At 42.4% G+C, this 20,699-nt stretch overlaps 1 protein-coding gene across 1 annotated transcript in view; it reads left to right on the plus strand.

Moving 5' to 3' along the window:
• Positions 1–20,699, plus strand: part of LOC126203316 (scavenger receptor class B member 1-like) — a 390,661-nt gene that overhangs the window by 328,903 nt on the left and 41,059 nt on the right. The window contains exons 4-6 of the mRNA XM_049937582.1: positions 8,904–9,045; positions 10,670–10,870; positions 11,216–11,453. Coding sequence (XP_049793539.1) covers positions 8,904–9,045; positions 10,670–10,870; positions 11,216–11,453 — 581 coding nt within the window. The remainder of the gene's footprint in view (positions 1–8,903; positions 9,046–10,669; positions 10,871–11,215; positions 11,454–20,699) is intronic.

The following is a 20,699-nucleotide window of genomic DNA, read 5'->3' on the forward strand; positions in this document are numbered from 1 at the left end:
TAAATATCATGCTGCTCGAACCACCGTAGCACGACTCTGGCTTCGAGATATGGCAATTACACTGCTGGAAATGACATCATCGTCGGGGAGGACATGAAGCGCGGAGGGCGCAGGCGGTCCGCAGCTGACGTGGTGTCTTCGATTATTACACAGGTCCCGTGCAGTTGCAGGAAAATGCCTGTCGTAGCAAAATATTGCTTCCACCAGTTTGGCTCGAGTCGCAGTGCACGTTTCAATAGCCGTTCGCCTTGATGACGGCCTTTCTGGAGACGACCATCAACCTGCTGTAGCAGGAACGTGATTCATTCGACAACACGTTTCCAGTGACACACGGTCCTATCTTGATAATCCTGAGCCCTTGACAATCGCAACTGAAGATGTCGTTGGGCCAACGTGTGGACATGCTGAGGTCGTCTGCTGCGTACGCTGTGCTCTGAATGGTGTGCTCCGAAACACGTGTGCGCCCACCGACATTGTGCTCTTTCGCCAGAGGTGCCACAGATCGTCATCTATTCTACAGAGTGGACAAAACTCGAACCCCACGTTCTGTGAAGAGTCGTGGACATCCAACCACTTAATTCCACTGCCCTTCTACAATTTTCCGTAGTTGCTTACGGCAGTAGAAAGTGGACATTCTACAACCTTCGACGTCTTCGAGATATTCGTTCACATGTTCTGCGTAATAATAATCTGCCCTTTGATAAATTAGCTTATCGCAGGGGATTTCTTCATTTGTATCGTATTCTTCGCTATGGTAATCCCCCTTTCCTTTTCTGCTCGGCTTACATAGTTTTCTTACAGCGTCACTTTCCCTCAACGCCACCAAGAGGCATGCAACGCTGCAGTGGACAGTGGTCACAATGTTTGTCTGATATATATCTTCTTGCTGGACCATACAATCTAAAATCAAGCTACTAAATCTCTTTCTTAACACGATATAATAAAACTGGAAACCTCCCGTGTCTTCTGGTCTATTCCAAGTATATCTCCTTCTCTTCTGATTCTTGAACAGAGTGTTTACTGTTAAAGTCTGAAACTTAATCCAGAGCTCAGTTTTCCTCTCTCATTCCTTCTGCTAAGCCCATATCTTCCCGGAATTTGCAATCTGTTTCTTCCCATGCTGCCACACTCCAATCCCCCATGATTATTAGATTTGTACCTCCCATTAAATACCTAATACAGTATGCTCATATACTTTCACCACATCTTGGTTCTTTCCTTGTGACGTCGGCATATATGCCTTAACTGTTGTTATTGGCTTGGTCTGCTGTCGAGCCTGATGTCTATAATCCTATCACTGAACAGTTCACAGTATCTCACTCTTTGTCCTGCTTTCCTGCTCAGATATTACTGATAGTAACCTACATTCGTCGGACCAGAGACCCTTATCTTCTTTCCATTCCATTTCATTGACCGTAAAATTATATATCTGTATTGAGCTTTGCGCTTCCCAGATTTTTGTAGCATCGCTACTACGCTAAGGCATCTGACATTCCGTGCTCTAACCCTTTATAATGTAACCCCTTCTTTCACGGTAATCTCCTCCTTGGGAGTACTCTCACAGACATCTGAAAGGAAGATTATTACACAATCTTTTACCAATGGAAAAATTATCATGAGTTTTCTCCAGTTACAGTAACCATAAAGCGAACGTTTCGTTGTCATTTTAGTCGTCCTCTTCACGGTCACTCAACTGCATTTTATGTGTTATGCTTTCTTCAGTGTATCAGATTGGTGCCGCATAACAAAAAATGGATTGTATTCAAATTGGCACTGTCCGTGAAAGTTTGCCTCAAGATCAAAGGTGTATGATGTTTCTTTTCACCTTGCTTATGGAATTTTGACCCAGATCTTTATTACAGTTAGTAAACCGGTATGATACTGAGCATTTAATAACCGGGCCTAACCAAAAGAGTAAATAAATAAATAACGAAGTCAACTGAATCATTGGAACATTTACTTCAATAAGTACAGTCGTACTCATAAATTAAGGATAATTGCAGAATGTGGTGCCACAAAACGTGGCACTACTCAAAACTGGTGCTAATAGCATAGGCACATAGGGAACACACACGACACAGATCTGTAAGTCCACGGCATTGGTGATAAGTTGAGAAAACCGTACATGTGCGACAAGACAAAACTGTTTCCTGCCCGCATCTCGTGGTCGTGCGGTAGCGTTCTCGCTTCCCACGCCCGGGTTCCCGGGTTCGATTCCCGGCGGGGTCAGGGATTTTCTCTGCCTCGTGATGGCTGGGTGTTGTGTGCTGTCCTTAGGTTAGTTAGGTTTAAGTAGTTCTAAGTTCTAGGGGACCGATGACCATAGATGTTAAGTCCCATAGTGCTCAGAGCCAAACTGTTTCCTGCGCATGTACGCCGACATCAATATGGGATATGATCACCATCCACACTTAAACCGACCGCACAACAAGTTGGCATACTCTGGATCAGGTGGTCAAGGAGCTGCTGGGTATGGCCTCCCATTCTTGCACCAGTGCCTGTCGGAGCTCCTGAAGTGTCCTAGGGGTTTGAAGACGTGCAGCGATACGTCGACCGAGAGCATCCTGTACGTGCTCGATGGGGTTTAGGTCTGGAAAACAGGCAGGCCACTCCATTCGCCTGATATCTTCTGTTTCAAGGTACTCCTCCACAACGGCAGCTCAGTGGGGCTGTGCGTTATCATCCATCAGGAGGAAGGTGGAACCGACTCCACCCCTGAAAAGGCTGACCTGTTACAGTTCCTCTGTCAAGGACACGCAAGGGTGTACGTGCATTAATCACAATTCCACCCCACACCATCAAACCACGACCTCCATACAGGTCCATTTCAAGGACATTAAGGGGTTGGTATCTGGTTCATGCCAGATGAAAACCTGGCCAAAATCACTGTTCAGAGTATACCTGGACTCGTCCGTGAACATAACATGAGACCACTGTTCTGTTCCAATGAGCATGTACTGTGTTCTTGACACCAGCCTTTTCAGATTCTCCTGTGACCATGGGTCAGAGGATTCCATCTCTCTGGGCGAATAAGCCATGTCTGTTCAGTCGTCTGTAGACTGTGTGCCTGGAGACAACTGTTGCAGTGGCTACGGTAAGGTCCGGAGCAAGGCTACCTGCAGTACTCTGTGGCCGTCTGCGGGCACTGATGGTGTGGTATCGGTCTTCTTGTGGTGTTGTACACTGTGGACGTCCCGTACTGTAACGCCTGTACGCATTTCCTGTCTGCTGGAATCGTTGCCATAATCGTGAGATCACACTTTGTGGCACACGGAGGGCCCGTGCTACGATCTGCTGTGTTTGACCAGCCTCCAGCCTCTCTAATATTCTACCCCTCATAACGTCATCAGTATGTGTTCTTTGAGCCATTTTCAACACACAGTCACCATTAGCACGTCTGAAAACGTCTGCAGACTTACTCGCTGCTCCATACTCTGACATGCACCAACACACCTCTGCGGATGTGGACTGCTGCCAGCGCCACCGTGCGACGACCACAGGTCAGATGCACCGCATGGTCATACCCCGAGGTGATTTAAACCCGAAAACTGCCCACCAGACCATTGTTTCACCATGTATCAGCATGAATCTTAATTTATCAGCATGAGTGTTCAAAAATGTTCAAATGTGTGTGAAATCTTATGTGACTGAACTGCTAAGGTCATCAGTCCCTAAGCTTACACACTACTTAACCTAAATTATGCTAAGCACAAAAACACACACCCATGCCCGAGGGAGGACCCGGACCTCCGCCGGGACCAGCCGCACAGTCCATTACTGCAGCGCCCTAGACCGTTGCATGAGTGTACAACAGAGGTTTGGTAAATATTAAAATTTCGTTAGCGAGAAAATTCTGTATTCATCGTTTGGTCTCCCTCTGCAATTTTTATCCCCCGCCCTTCCTTCCGGTACCAAACAGCCGATTCTTTGATGGCTCAATATGTGTCTTTCGTAGCGATCCATTCATTTAGTCTAGTTCTGTCATAAAGTAATTTTTTCCCATGTTATATTCAGTACCCCGCCATCAGTTACCCGATCTACCCACGCATATATAATAGCATTCTTCTGTAGGACCACATTTCAAAAAAACTTCTAGTCTCTTCTTGACTTAGCCGACCAGGGTGGCCAAGCGGTTCTAGGCGCTACAGTCTGGAACCGCGCGACCGCTACGGTCGCAGGTTTGAATCCTGCCTCGTGCATGGATGTGTGTGATGTCCTTCGGTTAATTAGGTTTAAGTAGTTCTAAGTTCTAGGGGACTGATGCCCTCAGAAGTTGTCCCATAGTGCTCAGAGCTATTTCAACCATTTTCTTCTTGACCTAACCGATTATGAACAGAATTTCGCTTCTGTACATGACTACACTGTTCATAAATATTTTCAGAAAGAAATTCTTGCTACTAATTTTTACGTTCGATGTCAACAAATTTTCCTTTTTTCAGCAGAAACACTCCTCTTGCCATTCTCCCTCAAAATTCTATTCCTTATCTATTTCAGTTCTCTCCTCACATTTCTCCTGTGTTTCCATTACTATTTATTCAATGAAAACTGAATAACATCAAGGATTGAGGCTAAAGCCTTGTCTCACTACTCAACTGCTTAACCTTCTTAGCCTCCGTCCCTTATAATCGCAGTCTAGTTCTTGAGCAAGTTGTAAGTTTTCTTTTCCCTGCTACCTTCAGAATTTCAAAATAGACTGATGGTGTTAACTTAGGTCTGTTCTGACGTAATTCGTGGGCTGAAACGACCTTATACTCGCGGAAATGATCGATAGCTGGTAATATAGGTGAATCATAGTGCATGTAATGAATACAGCTATTCACTGTAGATGATACACGATCGTTAAAAGTTTCAAACGCAGTCTCTTGCGAGGATGAATTATGCACATCACGTTACTCGTAAAAATCTGAGAAGGTTCTCAGTTTCAGTGTCTTGTGGATGTCCTACAGAGTTCAGAAGACTTTGGGATGTGATGAATGAAAAGTCTGATTACGCTGTCCACAGTCCATACGGCTGCTAAGATTTCCGAACTACAGGCGATCCCAGCGTTTTCTGAACTCTGCTGCGTAGCCGCAACGCCGAATAAGACAATGCCCATGCACGCACCATATATGGTTCTCCAGTAAACCCATCGAACTTGAATAAAATTTGGCTCGGAACGCCATCCAGTTTAAATGGCTCTAAGCACTATTGGACTTAACATCTGAGGTCATCAGTCCCCTAGACTTAGAACTACTTAAACCAAACTAACCTAAGGACATACACACAGCCATGCCCGAGGCAGGATTCGAACATGGTACCGTAGCAACAGCGCAGCTCCGAACTGAAGCGCCTAGAATCGATCGACCACAGCGGCCGGTCGGCCTTCATGGACTGTGAAGGAGGAGTTTGGTTTTGGAATTTCATCGTCACTACCGGTTTCGCTGGATTAAAACAACATCCTCAGGTGAACTGCATAACTAGGTAAAGATCCCCTGTAATCCATATGATCAAAATAAAATGAGGTTATTTTAGTTTCTTCTGAAAATTCTAAGAAATTTGTTAAATATTTTTATAGATCCTATGGGTCGTGTTTAAACTGGCAGAAAACATCAAAATTACAAAATTTTACTTACAACAGTGGCACATTAGCACACCAAGAAGTCCAAAACTTTCGTGGTCAAAAATTAAACCTATGGATAGGGGAAGTTAACAATATAAATAAAACAGGACATTGGAGAGGATAGGGCGGTGGCGCACTACAAGAAGAAAAACATATATAAATGCAATTATTGAAAAGGGAAGTCATTGGTAAGGAATGATCAGTACTGGGACCTTCAGCAAGCTAGATAACCAATCTCCCCCACCCCCACCTCCACGACATCGTTCCTTTTTCACACCCTCCTCCCTTCACCAACCTTCGCACAATTATGAATAAATGTCAAGTCTGTAAGGCTGACTGAGGTACAAGCCGATAAGCGTGTCGATGTGAAGTCCATGAAATGGATGACGCTAACTTCGAACCGCAATATACTGATATAGTTACACCGGACCACGACAGAAATGTAAGATAATAAGAGAGCTAAGGACTAAGATAATTTGCAGTAACATAAACAGGAATCTATACATACCCTGTGGTCGCTGCAAGGGTACACCACGGAAGGCGGTGTATTGTGTACTGACATGCCATGTTGACATACAACTGGAGGCGCTGATAAACGGCGGTAACACCACAAGCGGCGGAATTTTTGACTACGGAGGGTTGGGTAGTGTCCTGAAAGTGAAAAAATGTATCCAAAGATCGAGCAATAAAAAAATTAAAGGTAACAATTGCTTATACAAAGAAAGATATATAAGATGAAAAAAATAATGGAAAAAACAAGTAGAATCACAAAGTAGATGAAATTAAAATCCACTTCATAGACATATGAAATAGTCATTCCAAGAAAGGTAAATATACTAGACAAAGTTATTAAAAATACCACATTGTCTTAGTTCTACAATTCAAATTTATTAAAAACGGTTTTAGAAAGTTCCTTATAGTAATTTGATCATATGAATTATATGGGATCCTTTCCCTATTATCTAGTTCACCTGAGGATGCTGTTTTAATGCAGCGAAACAGGTTGTGAATATAAAAAGTCACCATTCACAGCTGTCTTGCGGTTCATTTATTGTGGTTCATTTACTTCCATTCATTCTTCCCATATGCCTGAATCATTCAGTTTTTATTTTAGTCTACTTCTGTTAGAAGATGATAGTTCAGATGACCTTTTATCTATAAAGTCACTTTCTCAAGAAGTGAAATAAAACGTGTGTCTAAAATGCTATTAACGTTGGATATGAGTTAGGATGCATGACTTTCATGATTAACTCTCGTAATTCTTTTTTTCTTTTCTTTTTATAGTTTATATGGAAACGGGCTTTACAGTAACTGGATGGGTATACAGTAGCTGCTAAGTGACTTATGAAATTTTAAAAAATTCTCTTTCCATGTGCGTCTGTTTTATGTTCGACAATTTACTATGTTCCAGCCTAGAGTAATTTCATTTCCACTCACCTTATAGTTTGGTATGAAAGAACCTTTTTGCACGGTAAACTTCGACAGGGTTAAATTTGGTCTTAGATTTGAAAAGGATATTACATTTAGTATCTATTATACTTTAAGAAATTAACTTAATATTTATTTGTTAACACACGAAGAATTTGCAAAACTGCAACTAAAATTATCTACATAGGGATTAACTTCGAAACATCTTCGCCTCATAATTAAAATCCTTTGTTAAAACGACAATACTCCATCTTTCGGCTAATGGTACAGCAACCTCTTGAGATGTCCAAGAAAGAATAGGCAGTCTCGGTTGCACCCGAAACGGCCTATTCTTTCTTAAAAATTCTTTGTTTTTCAATCCAACACACCTTAATGAGTAGTTTTTGAGTGACCTAGTATAAATTTTGTTCCCATGTCCGCTTTGAACACTGTAAATGCTTTGGTATATTCAAAGTGTTTGTTTTACGTTTTATAGTCGAAGCAGAATCCTGAATGTTTTTCACTGATATCATTTCATGTCATTGACTCCTTTCATTTTATTCAGCAAATTTAATTCCATTAAAAGAGATTGGCTTAGTGTGAAAGTTGGGTCACTGTAGTGGATGTTTGCGAAGCAGATATAGTACAGGACAGTATTAAATTTCACTTAATAATCTACAAAATAAGAAAAAAGGAAGAGAAATAAGGAGAGAAATAAGGGGAAATTCCCCGTTTGCAAGCGAAGAATCGGAGGATACGTACAATATACAAAGTACTTATACGAGGGCGTGCTGAAAAGTATCGCATCCGAAATTTTTACGTAAAAAATCTTCAGGCCTTTTTAATAAAACAAACCTTATGAACATTTCAAAACTTTGTTCTTCATGTCTACATATTTACTTGTCTACATAGTCGCTCTACGACGAAAACATTTCTCCCATCGTGAGTCGTCTAAGGTGTTCTTTAAGTTTTGGAAACAGACGAAATCGTATGAGGCCAAGTCGGGACTGCGTGGAGGATGATCGATAACGGTGAACCGAAGCAGTGTGATCTGCCAATGTAATGCTCAAGAGGAGGACGCTTCGTGTGTAAACGAAATCTTAGAATTCGTAACTTAATTACAGTAGGCTGTTTCTCTCGCATCGACATAGTCACGTGATATACCATCATGTTACACGCTGCAATTCGGAGCCCTCTAGCGGCAGAGGGCTGAAAACATGTAGACACGAAGAATAAAGACGTAGAACGCTAATAACGTTTGATTTATTTAAAAAGCTTTAAGAGTTATCCCATAAAAAATTCGGAGACATTAATTTTCAGCACGTCTTCGTACGTTTTCCTCTTCTGGAGAGGTACGTTGGTTGATTCGTACTGAAGTATGACTGATAGTTTTAGTCGCTTTGATTGTATACGAAATGTAACAGTCAGCTGACAGGTTGCACACAACTTTTTTTAAAAACACATTAGCCAAGATTCGATACCTCTAAGGCTATCTTCATCAGAATGTGAAAAGTTACATGAACTCACATAACAACTTTCAAATTTTCAGCTATAGTGCTATCATCAAAAGACATGGTTTTGTTTCATGAGTCAAGAATGTAGGTCATAATAAAAAAGAGTAATACAGTCATAGTTGCAAGCGGCGGCACAAGTTTACTGTTGCTGAAAATTGAAAAGTTATGTTATTCATGTAAAGTTTACCATTTTGGTGAAGATAGTCTGAGCTATCGAAACGTTGATCATGTGTTTTCCTTTTTTTTTTTTTTTAAGTTGTGTGCAACCGGTTGGCTGACTGTCACATTTTATATATTTGCATACACAGTTGCTGAGCGCACAGCCAAAAAAGTTTAAAATATCAACGCTTTGATTTTGCCTTTATTGTATTTCATTGTTAAAGGGAGAGGCTCAGACACCACAATGTCACCCACCACGACAACAATACGATGACGTACACGGGAGTCCGCTCGCCTCATTGGCTGCCAGAAAAGAACACCCTCAGCCTCAACGACACGATCATTGTGCCAAACATAGCTGTGTTAGTAAGTATGTCAGCAACTGTAAAAAGTGTATTTTCATTTTACGTTCAATTCTGATACAAGTATTTTCAAATAGGTTTATCCTTATTACTATCAGAAACTGTCTCGATGAAAGAAGCGATATACTTAAAAACGTGTTAATGTCTAGACAGCGAGTGGATAACAGTAATAAGGTAATGTTTGGGTTGAAAAAAAACAACCATTTTCGGATTCAATTTGGCAAAAAATTACTATAAGCCTATGTGAAACGAATAAAAGGCAGCATTTGAATAGCTGGACGCATTCACATCAAAAATGGATAAAATGAATATTCATGTACCACAGCGGAATGTAAAGAAAGAGAATGTTCATTAAGAATAGACCATATCAAGAGAAAAGCAGCGAAGTGCTTCAAAACCACACTGGCTGAAAATGCACACCAGTATAAGATAAAAGTTTGTGCACTCCATTCTTAGGTGAAGTAGCTCGTCAAATAACATAGGTACAATATACAGATGTGCAAGCATGTCAGTGTTGATAGTGACCGCTACGGTCGCAGGTTCGAATCCTGCCTCGGGCATGGATGTGTGTGATGTCCTTAGATTAGTTAGTTTTAAGTAGTTCTAAGTTCTAGGGGACTTCTAAGTCCCATAGTGCTCAGAGCCATTTGAACCAAAAGCCAGTAGGGATACGCTTCAAAATCATAAGAATAATCTATAGACCAACGTGTGCCGAATGCTAGGCACTTTGTGGACAAAGTTTTTTCTTCAAGAACATGAATCCTGGGGCACCGAAGCAGGTACCCCGGTTTTCTCTCCCCCCCCCCCCCCCCTCCCCTCACGACCACTGCAATCGGGCCTGCATGGCACAGTATATCATGTAAGTATTGCCTGTAAAGTATGTTATAATTCAACTCGTATATCTTGGGATATGACTTGTTCCTATTCAGTATCTTTGTTCAGAAATTACTTAATTAATTCGAAGTTTCTGGAATGGATGAATAGTATTACCATCGCTGCATGTAGTATGAGAACATCTTAATTTTCTCTAAGATTCATGAAACAATAACCATAACAGTAACAATTATTGTAAACAAAGATGTATTAAATTCGATTGTGTGTCACGAGGTTACCAATACATTCTAATTACGATATGAAATTACATAATATGTTGGTTTAAAAAAGAGAGACCATACTATTTTATTATTTGTACTAAAGCGAAGTTCGTATCGTATCAAGCGCTGTTACAGAACTAAATAAAGCAACGTTTTCATATTAAGCCTCAGCCAGAAGTACGTTTAATATGTACAGAAGTGCATAGCTCGTGTTATTCTTCAATAAGGCCGCCAGCAGTTGCTCCTATTCAATACTTGTTTTTCATCTTTCATTACGGATCTTATGTGTTTTAGACCTTGAACAGAAATTTTCAATACTCGTTAAATGGAGAATTAACTATTTCCGTTAGAACCACCATTACCATCCCACTCTAAATAAAGAATGTGCATAAAATTTGTGAAAAGAGCTTCGCGTCTCCGTGTGGCAAACAGCCTTCATCTGTCAGTGGAGTTTCAATTTAAAGAGTTAGTGTGTCATAAGGTAATATATATTTGTTTATATTGGACTAAATATTCTTGTGTTGTCTTTTCCAGGGCATTGCTTCGTACCTACAGGATACCTCAATTTTCATCAAATGGGGGTACAACATACTTATGCGAAGGCTAGACTCTCAGCCATTCGTCAAAACAACTGTGTACAATTACTTCTGGAATTTCACAGATCCAGTGCTTCATTTCGCTCAGACTATTGTCCCAAATCTTGTCCCAGTCACAAATATCGGAATCCTACACATGGTAAATGACATATTAAATTACAGTTCTCTATTACATACTGTTTGTTGCTGCAGTTCGATAGCAGATTTGAAAGTTGCTTATTTTTCATGTGAACTTTAAGAATTATAACACAGGTCAACGTTAAAAAATTTTCAGTGGAACTCCCATATCGCTTAGTTTTTATTTGTGTTAAATCCCGATCTGTAAGTTAATATTAAAAATTTCTTTTCAGTGATCTTAATTTTTAAAGAAGAGTGAAATAACGAAGGTGTTTGTTACAGCTCTCTAATACGTAGGATTTGTGTGAACATTGTTATATTGTTTTCCGTTTATTTACGATAACGACATCCTCTTTGTGGTTTGCAGATATACAGTGATTTCCGAGACAACGTTACAGTTTTCATAGGTCCAGAAAACGCTCGAAGGTTCTTTACAATGGACCAGTTTCATGGTAGCCCTCGGTTTGGGTACTGGTCTGGCGAAAAGTGCGACGCAGTTGCTGGGGCGACCGAAGGAGTCGTTTACCCTCAATACCTGACAAAGAACGACACCCTTAAATACTTCCGCAAAACAATATGTAGGATCACTCCTATCTATTATGCAGGTAAGGCTCTCCTATCTGTTATGTAACTGAAACCGATAAGCAACAAAATTTATGAATGAGATATTAAGAGCTGCTCGTCGTAGTCATACCGCTTCGAAAATCACTTCCTTATGCAATAGTGTTTCTATCTGTACTGAAACAGACTCTAGAAAGTAGTCTTTTGTATATTCCTGCGAATTTTTTGTAAGAAAGGTAAATATCAAAATCTTAACGTATATAACAATGTTGTTGTAACTCGATAGGAATAGTAATGTTACAGAAACTTAGGGATAAGCACCACTACATGTTGCTAGTTATTTCTATCGATTTCTCATACTGTTACAACTATAACAATTTCTTTACATTACTAACTACATTTTATCCTAATCTGCCATCAAAAAGGGAAAAAATTAAATATGTGTAGACCGCAAACCCAAAAATGTTTTATTTAAGTGTTCTTAAAAATAAAATTACAGTGCACAAATGAAGAAGGCAAAATGCTAGTTTATTAAAATTAATCTAAATGAAACCTGATCATAAAAACATCTTAATTTACTCATGAGGATCAAGAATAAATACATTATTGTGAAACCTACGCCTTAACAGGCACTAAAAGTGAGAGAGAAATGTGGGGTCTCTAAATAGTAAAATGTGGAGATCTGTGGATAATTTTTACTATGTGGTGCTATATACACACACCGTATTAATATTTATTGTCAAAATTCAACAAATGACACTTCCTTACCATAGTTCACCCTTCCCCTGAGTCCTCCAAGTTCTCTACATTAATATGCAAGTGTGTACATTGAGTCTCAACTGGAAGATGAAGAATTTCTCATAAAGTATGGTACTCGAGAAATTATTTCTTGCAGGTTAAGTTTACTCTTGAAGGGTTTATAGAGTTTGTTCCAAAAAATTTTCTGAAAGTTTTACAAAATTTACTGTCACTAACCACCTGTCGCTTTTTACCTGTTTTTATATCTGATCACAATTCCCACCTTTAAGGTTACCAAGGACCTGAAAGGTCATATAGGGGGAGGCATGGCTGGGGGAGGTGCTAGAAGGTCACGTAAGTGACTCGTAACTCTCTCTCTCTCTCTCTCTCATACACACACACACACACACACACACACACGCGCGCGCGCGCGCGCGCGCGCGCGCCCAACATACACTCCTGCAAATGGAAAAAAGAACACATTGACACCGGTGTGTCAGACCCACCATACTTGCTCCGGACACTGCGAGAGGGCTGTACAAGCAATGATCACACGCACGGCACAGCGGACACACCAGGACCCGCGGTGTTGGCCGTCGAATGGCGCTAGCTGCGCAGCATTTGTGCACCGCCGCCGTCAGTGGCAGCCAGTTTGCCGTGGCATACGGAGCTCCATCGCAGTCTTTAACACTGGTAGCATGCCGCGACAGCGTGGACGTGAACCGTATGTGCAGTTGACGGACTTTGAGCGAGGGCGTATAGTGGGCATGCGGGAGGCCGGGTGGACGTACCGCCGAATTGCTCAACACGTGGGGCGTGAGGTCTCCACAGTACATCGATGTTGTCGCCAGTGGTCGGCGGAAGGTGCACGTGCCCGTCGACCTGGGACCGGACCGCAGCGACGCACGGATGCACGCCAAGACCGTAGGATCCTACGCAGTGCCGTAGGGGACCGCACCGCCACGTCCCAGCAAATTAGGGACACTGTTGCTCCTGGGGTATCGGCGAGGACCATTCGCAACCGTCTCCATGAAGCTGGGCTACGGTCCCGCACACCGTTAGGCCGTCTTCCGCTCACGCCCCAACATCGTGCAGCCCGCCTCCAGTGGTGTCGCGACAGGCGTGAATGGAGGGACGAATGGAGACGTGTCGTCTTCAGCGATGAGAGTCGCTTCTGCCTTGGTGCCAATGATGGTCGTATGCGTGTTTGGCGCCGAGCAGGTGAGCGCCACAATCAGGACTGCATACGACCGAGGCACACAGGGCCAACACCCGGCATCATGGTGTGGGGAGCGATCTCCTACACTGGCCGTACACCACTGGTGATCGTCGAGGGGACACTGAATAGTGCACGGTACATCCAATCCGTCATCGAACCCATCGTTCTACCATTCCTAGACCGGCAAGGGAACTTGCTGTTCCAACAGGACAATGTACGTCCGCATGTATCTCGTGCCACCCAACGTGCTCTAGAAGGTGTAAGTCAACTACCCTGGCCAGCAAGATCTGCGGATCTGTCCCCCATTGAGCATGTTTGGGACTGGATGAAGCGTCGTCTCACGCGGTCTGCACGTCCAGCACGAACGCTGGTCCAACTGAGGCGCCAGGTGGAAATGGCATGGCAAGCCGTTCCACAGGACTACATCCAGCATCTCTACGATCGTCTCCATGGGAGAATAGCAGCCTGCATTGCTGCGAAAGGTGGATATACACTGTACTAGTGCCGACATTGTGCATGCTCCGTTGCCTGTGTCTATGTGCCTGTGGTTCTGTCAGTGTGATCATGTGATGTATCTGACCCCAGGAATGTGTCAATAAAGTTTCCCCTTCCTGGGACAATGAATTCACGGTGTTCTTATTTCAATTTCCAGGAGTGTAGATATTTCTGTATACGGGCTTTGTCAGTCACCCATTCATTCGACGACACGATGACACGCCGTGTTCCGTATTTGTTTCCTCCCTGAGAGCCTAAAGGGAAGTGGAATGAGACATACATCAGTTAGCACCTGCAGGCTACTTATACAGGAAATACTGATAACCAGCTACAGCTAGTGCCTATTTACCAACGTTTCTCATAATGGGAGTACTCAGAACATCATCAGCTATCTGTATCTTGATAAATTAAAATCCTTTTCAATTTAAAAATTAGTGTTGAACAGAGTTTACACATCCGACATATGCTGACAAACTATAGGAAGAGTGAGTAATAGTGTACTAATTCTCTTCAGGTCTGACTATTTCGGGATTTCCCTTTTTTTATTTCTGCTGACAATCTGTTAGTACTTTTCAGCTGAATAAACTCATTTCTGAACCCTAGCATAGCCTACATGGATATTATTTTTGCTTCTAACTTTGTAGTTGAATATTTCAGAGTTCATTTTAAGTTTTCTTTTGTTTATGTTGTCCATGAATAGAATTAGATAGGCTTTCGTAAACCAAGAAGGTCTATCCAAATTTAACTTGGAGTATTGGCCACGTGGCACCGAATTAAAAATCAGAAAGAAACAGTACCAGATGAAGTATTGTTCCATAAAACGTGTTAAAATATATATAATGAAAGCATCTGCTTCATATACACAACATCTACATCCACATCTACATACGTAATCCGCCAGCAGCCGTCTGGTACATGGCGGAGTGTATCTTTCATCACTACCGGTAATTCCAATTCCTGTTCCACTCAATAATAGAGCGTGGGATAAACGACTCTCTATATTCCCCCAAACGAGCCTACGAGCCATCTTATCTTAGCGGTCACTTCGTGATGTGTAGATTGTCGGCAGGAGAGTCGTGCTGCAGTCAGCCTCCAATGCTGGCTCTCAAAATTTTCTCAGTAGCGTTTCGCGGATAGAACGTAGATTTCCCCCTAGCGATTCCCATTTGAGTTCGCGAAGCATCTCCGTACAACTCGGATGTTGATTGAACCTAACGAATCTAGCAGCCCGCCACTGAACTGTTCCGATTTCTTCCTTTAATCCGACCTTGTAGAAATCCCAAATATTTGAGCAGTACTGAAGAATAAGTAGCACTAGTTACCTATAAGTGGTCTCTTTTACAGATGAGCTACACTTTCGTAAAATGCTTCCAATAAACAGTAGTCGCTCATTCGCCTCTCCTACTACCGTACCTACGTCATCGTCCCATTTCATATCATTCAGTCGACCTGACTTTGTCAAGCAGCACACTAGAATGCACCATTTGAACATTAAGAAATTTTTTCCTACTTGTTTGCATTAACTCATATTTCTCGACGTTTGTAACAAGCTGCCAATCATCACACCAAATAAAAATTTGGTCTAAGACGCCTAGTATTCTTCTACAGTAACTCAACGACGAATCTTCTCGTACTATACCACAGCGTCATTAGATTGTTGTCCGTCACATATGTGATGCTTCAATGTTACCCTTCACGAATTCCACGAGAAATAAGAATTGAATGATAGGCTTCTAGCAAACTTACTCTCAGAACAACAACACTCTGAAGAGGAAACATTCAACACACCTACTTAGCGAACCACATCCGTGCTCAATGGGATTTGGGCTACTGTTCAATGTATTCGTGTACTTCACAATTTCTCCGTGGGTGGACTTTCTATATTAGCATGCAACCACCTCCTGCACAGGTGGAAGGACATATATGACTACAAACAACGCCGTTTCAACATCTTCTCACACACATCTGTATCATTACTCTGCAATTCATACTTGAGTGTTTGGCAGAGGGGTCACAGAACTACGTTTTTATAGAATTACTTTCGTACTATTTCTCAAGAGTTCCGCTCTCGAACAAGACGTGGAGAAAGTGTACACCGAAATGCTTCCGTACGTTTGATTCCTCTCATTTTGTAACGATATTTTCCTTCCTTTGTTATTGGAAGTCAACAAAATATTTAGATATTCGGAGGAGAAAGTTAACGACTCAAATAGTCGGAAAATATCTGGCCGCAACGAAAATCGCCTTTGCGTTAATGGTTCACACCCGTCCTCGCTTGTCATATCCGTGACACCATCTCCTAGTTTCACGATAATACAAAGCGAGTGGCCCTTCTTTGAACTTTTTCTATGGCCTGCGTCAATCTTCTGTGATAAAAATCCCAGACAGGCCGGAAACGCGTAGTACAGGCAGCCTCTTTAACAGACCTGTTGCATCTGTTTTGTCCCACAGCCTCAATAAATGTTAAAGGATATTATTGCATGTGGCTGTGTTTTAAAATATCTGATTGTATTAATAGGTTCGTACACTACCCATTTGTAAATGCGTCTGTAGTAACAGATGTGGATACCTCGTGGTCAATTAGTTAGAAAATCACGTTCCACGCTGTGCAGAAATGTAAATTTTTAATGAACTGCCAACGATATATCTATATCTATTAGTGCAGATGCTCTTGAAAATTGACAATGTCCAAAACTTGAGTACAAATTAGATATTTTAAAAGACAGACTAGTGGAATAACGTGTTTTTCATTAAACGGACTATCTGGTTCGCTTTCTCGACACCATTTTCCAAGTGATGGTACCAATTATAAAAGTGCAGTCCTTATGTATTTAATTGAGTGGACAACCTTTAAAGTAGTATGATTTATTGCATAATCAAAATTTTACCGATTTTTTTTTTTTTTTTGGTTCTCCTCACACTTCTTATTGTTTAGATCAAGTCCACTTTTCACACAAAGCAGATAAATTGTCTAAATCATTGTCTAGTCCGTTTTGATCTACTAAGGACATCAGCACGCGGGTGACGACAATATTATCTGCCGCAGTGGCAGTGACATTGGCGGATTCAAACGCCGACCAATAACCGTCCACGGCGGCCGATCTTTTCATATCAGTACGCCAGTACCTGTGTGGTCTAAGAGCAACCTATCTCAGCACCGTATTGCACAAATGGCGGCCGTCGTAATACAGATCAGGTTCTTTTCTTAAGTCGACTCTGGTTCGTTCCCGCACAAAAACATGTATTGTGGAAAAGTGATATCTTTAGTGCAGGAAATAAGTAGTTAGTGGCATCTTGAAGATGATAAATAACACAACAGCGACGTATCTCGGAATCTATGGGCTGAAGTCACTAATTTATTGGAAACCACAAGTTGAAAATTCCAATTCACGGTATGTAAACTATTTCTTGGATGTTCTTGTTTAAATGCACTAATACAATCTCAAAAACTTTCGTTAAAGAAAATATTGTCCGTTATAGGTTGAATCTTAATGTTATTTATTTTTCACGCGATTGGCCAATTTCGATTGCCATCTCATACATAGAATAATATTACATAGCTGATACACATTCTGGAGAACTCACAAACATAATATAAATTTCGTCTCAAATCTTCCTTACTTACATATAGGTTAACAATGTTCGCTATGTCACACGCGATAGCGCATACAAATTAGATTACCAATACACATGTGAAGCTATACATGAAACAGTTAATATATAGTATTACTCATGGGAGAAAACACTGTCCTTTTACTACAAGACCACATTATGTCACGTGTGAACCACGAACTACTCAATATACAGACTGCGGTTGCAATCAGCTGATTAACTTCAGGCAAAGATAAATTCAACGATAATCCAGACGTCTAGCGATAATGTGTGCTTATGCATGTCATATACTTTATTCGCGTACTAGTAAATTACTGGTAAATATCGCGTTCTAAATAGGTTCTATGTAAACAACGACAAAATGGTACACATCAAGTTATACAGCGTGTACAGTATTTACACATAGTAAAATAATTGTGAATATGTGCATGTCTATAAGGGGGAAGCAAAAAGTTTGCGTTCGAAGGCTTCTCGAACCCCCTGCCTATATGTCGATGCTTTCATACCCCATCGGAGCCGCGCGGGGTTGCATATGCGCAACAGCAATATCCTCATACGGAAACTTTCTGATCACCACTTATGCTAAGCAACCAAAATTCTGAACCGTCACAAAAACAGCACAGCACATTTATATTATGAAGTCGAAATCTTTTTATTAATCTAGCCAAGGTTGTGATGTGAATGAGGAGCGACTGGATACGATCAATTGCTGGACCCGGAGACAGATCGACATATTTAGTCCTAATAATCTGAATGTCAGCTTCATCTACTACGAACGCTTACGTATCTCAGTTACTTATCTACTTAGCACACTGGACTCGCATTCGGGAGGACGACGGTTCAATCCCGTCTCCGGCCATCCTGATTTAGGTTTTCCGTGATTTCCCTAAATCGTTTCAGGCAAATGCCGGGATGGTTCCTTTGAAAGGGCACGGCCGATTTCCTTCCCAATCCTTCCCTAACCCGAGCTTGCGCTCCGTCTCTAATGACCTCGTTGTCGACGGGACGTTAAACACTAACCACCACCACTACTTATCTACAACGTATTATAATAAAAGCAATCTGAAACTGAAAGCACAGTGACAGAGTCTCAAAGATTACACTGAGAATATCAGAAACAGCTAGGGAAGAGAACAACATGTAATATATGTAGTTAATGTTTACGTTGCATTTATCGTAACTGGAGAATATTTTTATGATAACATTGCTCGTCACTGTGTCTGAAATTCTTTTCCCTAGCTGCCTCTACGACTTTTCTTGTAACCTTTGGGAGTATATTATCGTATAAGAAATGGGGAAAGTAAGTAACTTGCTTATTATTTCAACAGCAAGTGTTAATCAATATTCCACTGAGGGGCAAGACGGTCAATGTTTATCTGGAAAAATTTTTGAGGTTGCCTACGAAATCATGACTGTACTATGTATGCAACTATTCATCCGAAGCAAATCTACGGCTTCGAACGTCTTCCTTCAAGACTCCAAAAACATGTAAATCGTATGGGGAGAGTTCGGGATTGCATCGAGGATGTACAACGGCTTCGCTGTGAAACTTCTGCAACGTAGTCGAAACAACCGTGCCAATATATGGACCCAACCATGGCACTGATCGCTTGTCTCAAAGTACGATATATACACTCCTGGAAATGGAAAAAGGAACACATTGACACCGGTGTGTCAGACCCACCATACTTGCTCCGGACACTGCGAGAGGGCTGTACAAGCAATGATCACACGCACGGCACAGCGGACACACCAGGTACCGCGGTGTTGGCCTTCGAATGGCGCTAGCTGCGCAGCATTTGTGCACCGCCGCCGTCAGTGTCAGCCAGTTTGCCGTGGCATACGGAGCTCCATCGCAGTCTTTAACACTGGTAGCATGCCGCGACAGCGTGGACGTGAACCGTATGTGCAGTTGACGGACTTTGAGCGAGGGCGAATTGCTCAACACGTGGGGCGTGAGGTCTCCACAGTACATCGATGTTGTCGCCAGTGGTCGGCGGAAGGTGCACGTGCCCGTCGACCTGGGACCGGACCGCAGCGACGCACGGATGCACGCCAAGACCGTAGGATCCTACGCAGTGCCGTAGGGGACCGCACCGCCACGTCCCAGCAAATTAGGGACACTGTTGCTCCTGGGGTATCGGCGAGGACCATTCGCAACCGTCTCCATGATGCTGGGCTACGGTCCCACACACCGTTAGGCCGTCTTCCGCTCACGCCCCAACATCGTGCAGCCCGCCTCCAGTGGTGTCGCGACAGGCGTGAATGGAGGGACGAATGGAGACGTGTCGTCTTCAGCGATGAGAGTCGCTTCCGCCTCGGTGCCAATGATGGTCGTATGCGTGTTTGGCGACGTGCAGGTGTGCGCCACAATCAGGACTGCATACGACCGAGGCACACAGGGCCAACACCCGGCATCATGGTGTGGGGAGCGATCTCCTACACTGGCCGTACACCACTGGTGATCGTCGAGGGGACACTGAATAGTGCACGGTACATCCAAACCGTCATCGAACCCATCGTTCTACCATTCCTAGATCGGCAAGGGAACTTGCTGTTGCAACAGGACAATGCACGTCCGCATGTATCCCGTGCCACCCAACGTGCTCTAGAAGGTGTAAGTCAACTACCCTGGCCAGCAAGATCTCCGGATCTGTCCCCCATTGAGCATGTTTGGGACTGGATGAAGCGTCGTCTCACGCGGTCTGCACGTCCAGCACGAACGCTGGTCCAACTGAGGCGCCAGGTGGAAATGGCATGGCAAGCCGTTCCACAGGACTACATCCAGCATCTCTACGATCGTCTCCATGGGAGAATAGCAGCCTGCATTGCTGCGAAAGTTGGATATACACTGTACTAGTGCCGACATTGTGCATGCTCTGTTGCCTGTGTCTATGTGCCTGTGGTTCTGTCAGTGTGATCATGTGATGTATCTGACCCCAGGAATGTGTCAATAAAGTTTCCCCTTCCTGGGACAATGAATTCACGGTGTTCTTATTTCAATTTCCAGGAGTGTATATTAACGGTTTCAGAGATTACTTTTAGAATAATAAACAATTTACATACTTTTTTTCATCTCTCCCATTTTCATGTAACTGCCTCTCGTATTATATGTCGTAGGTTACTTCCTAAATAAGGAACTGTTTTCGTCATTAAATTATATTGTATATGTATTACTTTGTGCGTGGTTTTATATTTAGACTGATAATTTCATTAACTTGTGAAG

Source organism: Schistocerca nitens, chromosome 9, assembly GCF_023898315.1.
Source record: "Schistocerca nitens isolate TAMUIC-IGC-003100 chromosome 9, iqSchNite1.1, whole genome shotgun sequence".
Classification (NCBI taxonomy): Eukaryota; Metazoa; Arthropoda; class Insecta; order Orthoptera; family Acrididae; genus Schistocerca; species Schistocerca nitens.